Source organism: Oncorhynchus nerka, linkage group LG15, assembly GCF_034236695.1.
Source record: "Oncorhynchus nerka isolate Pitt River linkage group LG15, Oner_Uvic_2.0, whole genome shotgun sequence".
NCBI lineage: Eukaryota > Metazoa > Chordata > Actinopteri > Salmoniformes > Salmonidae > Oncorhynchus > Oncorhynchus nerka.
In genome coordinates this window covers 32,480,082-32,487,255 of record NC_088410.1, presented here as the reverse complement: position 1 = coordinate 32,487,255, position 7,174 = coordinate 32,480,082, and the positions used below count along the sequence as shown (strand labels likewise).

At 41.9% G+C, this 7,174-nt stretch overlaps 1 protein-coding gene across 1 annotated transcript; it reads left to right on the top strand.

Annotated features, from left to right (window-relative positions):
* The first annotated feature begins 1,760 nt into the window (after positions 1-1,760).
* LOC115116168 (uncharacterized) lies at positions 1,761-3,888 on the top strand. Its single transcript, XM_029644652.2, has 2 exons — positions 1,761-3,158; positions 3,284-3,888. Exons 1-2 carry the CDS (start codon positions 1,845-1,847, stop codon positions 3,617-3,619), a joined length of 1,650 nt encoding a protein of 549 aa, XP_029500512.2. The 5' UTR covers positions 1,761-1,844; the 3' UTR covers positions 3,620-3,888.
* The last annotated feature ends 3,286 nt before the right edge of the window (positions 3,889-7,174 follow it).

Genomic DNA, 7,174 nt, shown 5'->3' with positions numbered 1-7,174 from the left:
AGTGATAAGAGAACTAGATTTGTTTAGTTGGTATAAGTAAAGGACAGTGCACTCTTAGAAACTAGTTTTACCTCGTTAGGTTTGCAGAATCATATTTTCGGGGAAAATAAATACTTTAATTAGAATACCATCAGTCATCTTTATAATGGGGGTGGGGGGTGTACAGTATTAACTCTGAATGTCATAGAAGTCAGCAGGTGGTAGTCTATGCTTTAATTAGAAAGGAGAACATTGAACCCTCTGGATGAAAGCTGTATTTTCCTTAACCTGCTTATTAACTAAATCCCCAATGTTCTCCTCTTCCTCTTTGTTTTTAAAGGTATCCTCCAGCTATTTATAAACGTTTCCTGTTGAAACGCAACTTTAAATATCTTAAAGTGAGCACACTAAAGTGTAAAAAACAACAATATTTTGAGCAAAATAGTGTTTTTTTTAGACACAACTGCAAACTTTATTGGAGTAGGGCACAGCTGCCTAAGTACTAATTTCAGGCAAAGCTGGAAGGGTTATTTATGACCAACCAAAATCTGTAAGGTGGTTGGTTGTTGACTAAATCGTCTTGGAAAACCATCTTGGAGTGTGGATTCTGAATGGTCGGACCAACGCTGTGCAGACCTGAACACTGGAACTTTCCTTTTGAGTCTTTGTTTGCAGGCGGCGATAAGCAAAATGGCGTCGTTGTCAGATTTACTTAAAGGAGGACGAGAGACGGCCTTACCGGTTTCTAAAAGACATGTAGCAGTAGTCAAGCCTGCAATTTACACGGGCAGGACAGTCAATGTGTTGGTAATAATTCTGGAGCGCGGACCTCAAATGACCTTTATAGTTTTCAAGATATAGGATTTTCATAAGCAAAGTGTCATGATGATGTCTCAAGTGACACTTTACTTCTTGAAAGTCCAATATCTGCAAAACGTGACTGCTGACATGCAAAACATTTTGGGACTGTATCAACAGTGGTATAATGATAAAAAATACCAAAAGATAGTTTTTGCATGGAGTTTTCCTTTAATGTTCAGTTAGGCTATATGTTTTAGTAGTCATACAGACAATATCATTGCGATAAAATATATTTCAATATCTGCCCAAATACAAAAAAAAGATAGGTGGACAAATGGAAAAAATACCAAAATATAGTTTTTTTAGTGGATTTTTCCTTGAATAAAGAACAAGTGTAGAACAAACATAAAATTAAAGTAATTGTCATTTTCCCGTCTGTATGACGCTGACGTTTTAGATCATTTCAATATCACAAACGAAAAAATATCTTATTATTCGGCTGTTTTGACTCCTTAGTATTGTCTCGGGCGTCGTCGTGGAAATGACCGGACCAAGGTGCAGCGTGGTGAGCGTACATTTTTCTTTATTTATGTAAATGTCGCCAACAAAACAAAAACCCAAAGAAACGACCGTGAAGCCTACTAGGCTATAGTGCCACTAACAAAGATAACTACCCACAAAATACAATACAAAATAAAAGCCTCTCTATGGCCAGGGCGTGACAAGTATAGTGACAATGACCATTTTCTAGCATTTAGTATCGGCCTTTCTCCCCACACCTAATAATATCACATTGAGGGGTGCCGGACACTGTATGATGGCTATTGGTGAGAGACATTAATAACAATATGAACAATCCATTACTAATTATCCATCTTTAATGTGAATGAAGACGTGGGCGGGGCAATCAATTGTGTGGGCAGTAGTCTAATTATAATATCTAAACTGAAGTGGGTCTGGGTATAGTGTATAAAGTCCCCTCTGGTGGTATTGAATTCAGATGAGTCTTCCTGCAGGAGAAGAGCCGTACGTGACCTGTAAAAAAGAAGCGTGCGTAATTTACAATGGCGAAATGGGAAATGCGAATGGACGTTCTAAAATGTTTGGCGGTGCTTGAGCTGGATGACATGGATTCAGACTCAAGGGGGGAACTTGATGAGATGTATCAAGAGATCTATGATGATAAATATGGCATTTATTCAGTAGATTCCGATTCTGACAGTGAGACGTATGGGAACCCTCCCAGGGTGCCAGCGGCACCACAACGCAATCAGCAAAACTCCCGCAGTTGCTACAGTCAACATGGGCGCAAAAAAGCCCCTACGTTGCCCACTGTGGAGCCGTCATCAACTGAGATGGAGAGAGATAATACGGGGGTGGACGGCACAGTTTGGGTGAAACAGCCTGTTGGTAACGCCACGGGTCGATTATTAACACAGAACGACACCAGAGTGGAATCAGGCCCTACACCATATGCAAAAGACAGAATCGACGGTGCCTACGCCAGCTTTCATTGTTTGTGTGACATGGAAATGTTGCAGCGCATCAGGGACTGTACTGTGGCTGAGGCGCACCGGGTGCAAGGAAAAAACAAAACATGGGACTTGTCTGTGGAGGAATTGGAAGCATTCATTGCGGTCCTGTATGTCCGTGGGCTACACGGCAATAGACTAGCGTCTTTGGATGGCTACTGGTCATGTTTAAAATTAGATTTCTTTCGAGACACCATGCCAATGGACCGCTTCACAGAAATCTTGCGGTACCTGCGTTTTGACACCAGAGAGATCATACGCCCCCGGACATATTCGAACAAATTCGCCGTGGTCTCAGAAGTTTGGAACGCGTTTGTACGGAACTGCATTGCATGTTACAAGCCAGGGTTGAACATCACTGTTGAGGAGCAATGGATCCGTTCAAGTGGAGAAGTCATCAAGTTTGCGTTGACCGCTGACGTAGACAGCAAGTACGTGCTAAATGTCATTCCTTATGTCGTTCCTTATTCGGGGGAAGATGAATCTCAGAAGCCTGAAAATGTGGCATTGAAGCTTGTGGAACCTTACCTCGGTGCGGGGAGAACGGTCACTACGGACAAGTTCTGCACATCCCTGCCATTAGCAAATAAGTTGATTGCCAACAAAACCAACTTGGTCGGGGCAGTGAGTCATTGCGGACGAGAGCTGCCTCCGGTGATGCGTAATCAGGCACAGACAAAGCTATACTCCACTACCGTGCTAAAGCATGACAAAGCAACCCTTACGGTTTACAGAAGTAACCCAAGAAAGAACGTCTGTATTCTGAGCACTATACACCCGACTGTCACCACCGGGAACGACCGAACGAGAGAACCGGAGACCGTGACGTTCTATAATAGCAACAGGGTGGGTTTCACATTACGATATTTTAAACATCATGCCATACACGTGTCATGCACTTGCAGACTACCAAATTTGTTGTTGTTTTTCATTTGGGGATGTAATGCTAATCAATTGTATTCTACCCATAGGTTGATGTAAATACGATGACAAGAGAGCGTACGGTGGAGGTTGTGACAGGGTTGGAGAAAGGAGGTTCACACCGCTGGCCCCTTGCGGTATTCTTCAACCTTCTTGACCTGGCTGCAATCAACGCATATGTTTTGTTCACGCAATGCACCGCTAAGACAGTGCCAACGAGAGATTTCATCATGGATCTGGCATTCGAGCTTCGCGAGAAGCACATGAGGGCCAATGCCGCACCGCCTCCTCCCCTCCCACCCATCCAGGACACAGTCTGTGAAACGAAGACCCACAGCAAGGTGCGCAGATCGACACGGAACAAGGCTCCTAAAAGTTGTGGGTAGTGCAACGGATTTGCTTGTGGCTCTTGCGCACGCAAATATCCAGAACAACAGAAGACGAGAGAATAATTCATGCGTTAGGCTAAAGGCGCATATCCCAAAGGCACAAGATACAGTCTCCAGTGAATTAACAACCGAGTCTTTGTTATAGCATGGATATATTGCCACTAATTCTCCTGTATGCATGTAAACTTTTAACATTGTGTTTGCACCCTACCAATTGTGTTACAAATAAAATGCAGAAACTTGAAAACATTGTTTTTTATTCAAAGAAAAATTATAACACAAAACAGGTTTTACACGAGTTGTCTATTAGTACTAGAAAACATGACTTTGAATTGACAAGCTACATATGATGATCTCTCGTATGTAGCCTATCTTGTTTGTCTTTAATGAAAGCTAATTGGAATTTACACAGTCACTACATTCAGAAGTAATGTGCCATCCCATTCCTATCAGGGCCTGGCCAATTTGATGTATGGTGCTTCTGACTTATTGTATGTCAATAGAAAAATATACAGTGTATATATTTATATATATTTTAAATGGTATGATGCAATCTTCAAGATGCTTTCTTCTTAACATACCTGCTTGCCCCTCCAAATAAAATATTTAAATTTTTATACAGAAAGAAGCACCAATCTCCGTTAAAGGGCTGCAGGTAACCTTGTGGTTAGAGTGTTGGACTAGTAGGCGAAAGGTTGTAAGATCGACTCCCTGAGCAGACTAAGGCTCAAATCTGTCATTCTACCCCCAACCCACTGTTTTTAGGCCTTAATTGAAAATCAGAATTTGTTCTTACTGACTTTGCTAGTTCAGAAAAAGAAAGCATCTGAGTGAGAGCTGAACATTGCCCCTTTGTCTCTGTATGTGTAGCCCATGTTTCTGATGTTGTCTGGGCCAAAAAGTGTATGGCATGTCTTTTAACCCGATATCATCAGATACATGGGCTGCATAAACTGAGTGTACAGTACAAGGGTAGCCTAGTGGTTAGAGCGTTGGACTAGTAACCGGAAGGTTGCAAGTTCAAACCCCCGAGCTGACAAGGTACAAATCTGTCGTTCTGCCCCTGAACAGGCAGTTAACCCACTAATCCTAGGCTGTCATTGAAAATAAGAATTTGTCCCCCCCCCCCCCAACATTTGCCATCAGAACAGCCTCAATTTGTCAGGGCATGGACACTTTAAGTCTTCAAAAGCATTCCACAGGGATGCTGACCCATGTTGACTCCAAGCTTCCCACAGTTGTGTAAAGTTGTCTGGATGTCTTTGAGTGGTGGACCATTCTTGATACACACAGAAAACTGTTGAGCGTGAAAAACCCAGCAGCTGCGTTGCTTGTTTTTTATTTTTTAGGCTGGGTTACTGTATAGCACTTTGTGACATCTGCGGATGTTAAAAGGTCTTTATGAATACATTTGATTTATTGACACAAACCATTGTGCCTGGCACCTACTACCATATCCCGGTCAAAGGCACTTAAATATTTTGTCTTGCCCATTCACCCTCTGATGTCACTTTAATAACTTTACCTACATGTACATATTACCTCAATTAACTCAACACCGGTGTCCTCGCACATTGACTCTGTACCGACAATGCCTGTATATAACCCCGCTATTTTTATTTACTGCTGCTCTTTACTTATTTGTTATTCTTATCTCTTATCACACACACAATCCATGTCTCAATTGTCTCACGGCTAAAAATCCTTCTTTAACATGTCGCCTCCCATTCATCTACACTGATTGGATTTAACATGTGACAACAATAATGGATCAGAACTTTCACCTGGATTCACCTGATTAGTCAATGTCATGGAACGAGGTGGTGTAATATTTTGTACACTCAGTGTATATCGGCATATAGTGAGTTCAGTCGTGGCCAAAAGTTTTGAGAATGACACAAATATAAATTTCCACAAGGTTTGCTGCGTCAGTGTCTTTAGATATTTTTGTAAGATGTTAATATGGAATACTGAAGTATAATTACAAGCATTTCATAAGTGTCAAAGGCTTTTATTGACAATTACATGAAGTTGATGCAAAGAGTCAATATATGCAGTGTTGACCCTTCTTTTTCAAGACCTCTGCAATCTGCCCTGGCATGCTGTCAATTCATTTCTGGGCCACATCCTGACTGACGGCAGCCCATTCTTGCATAATCAATGCTTGGAGTTTTTGTTTGTCCATCCGCCTCTTGAGGATTGACCACAAATTCTCAATGGGATTAAGGTCTGGGGAGTTTCCTGGCCATGGACCCAAAATATCAATGTTTTGTTCCCCGAGTCACTTAGTTATCACTTTTGCCTTATGGCAAGATGCTCCATCATGCTGGAAAAGGCATTGTTTGTCACCAAACTGTTCCTGGATGGTTGGGAGAAGTTGCTCTCGGAGGATGTGTTGGTACCATTCTTTATTCATGGCTGTGTTCTTAGGCAAAATTGTGAGTGAGCCCATTCCCTTGGCTGAGAAGCAACCCCACTCATGAATGGTCTCAGGATGCTTTACTGTTGGCATGACACAGGACTGATGGTAGCGCTCACCTTGTCTTCTCCGAAAAAGAAAACAATAAAAACCAAATATGTTCAAAACCTATTAAATATGCTTCTTTAGAGGTTTCTACACAATGTACACTACCGTTCAAATGTTTGGGGTCACTTAGAAATGTCCTTGTTTTTGAAAGAAATGCACATTTTTTGTCTGTTAAATAAATAATATAGGCGTACAGAGGCCCATTATCAGCAACCATCACTCCTGTGTTCCAATGGCACGTTGTGTTAGCTAATCCAAGTTAATAATTTTAAAAGGCTAATTGATCATAAGAAAACCATTTTGCAATTATGTTAGCACAGCTGAAAACTGTTGTGCACATTAAAGAAGCAATAAAACGGTTCTTCTTTAGACTAGTTGAGTATCTGGAGCATCAGCATTTGTGGGTTCAATTACAGGCTCAAAATGGCAAGAAACAAATAACTTTATTCTGAAACTCGTCAGTCTATTCTTGTTTTGTGAAATGAAGGCTATTCCATGCGAGAAATTGCCAAGAAATGTAAGATATTGTACAACACTGTGTACTACTCCCTTCACAGAACAGTGCAAACTGTCTCTAACCAGAATAGAAAGAGGAGTGGGAGGCCCCGGTGCACAACTAAGCAAGAGGACAAGTACATTAGAGTGTCTAGTTTGAGAAACAGACACCTCACAAGTCCTCAGCTGGCAGCTTCATTAAATAGTACCCGCAAAACACCAGTCTCAACATCAACAGTGCAGAGGTGACTCCGGGATGCTGGCCCTCAACGTAGAGTACCTCTGTCCAGTGTCTGTGTTCTTTTGCCCATCTTAATCTTTTCTTTTTATTGGCCGGTCTGAGATAGGTATTTTTCTTTGCAACTCTGCCTAGAAGGCCAGTATCCCGGAGTCGCCTCTTCACTCTTGATGTTGAGACTGGTGTTTTGCGGGTACTATCGACCCCACAGCCCAAAAATGGGGGGGTCCAAAAAATCCCCCTACGTGCCACATTTGGTCTGTGGGCAATGAGTTGGGGGAACCCTGCTCTA

Coding starts and splice junctions, on each gene's coding strand:
- LOC115116168 (XM_029644652.2), top strand. CDS start 1,845: ATGGCGAAATGGGAAATGCGAATGGACGTTCTAAAATGTTTGGCGGTG. Junction 3,159..3,283: donor CGTTCTATAATAGCAACAGG/GTGGGTTTCACA, acceptor TTCTACCCATAG/GTTGATGTAAATACGATGAC.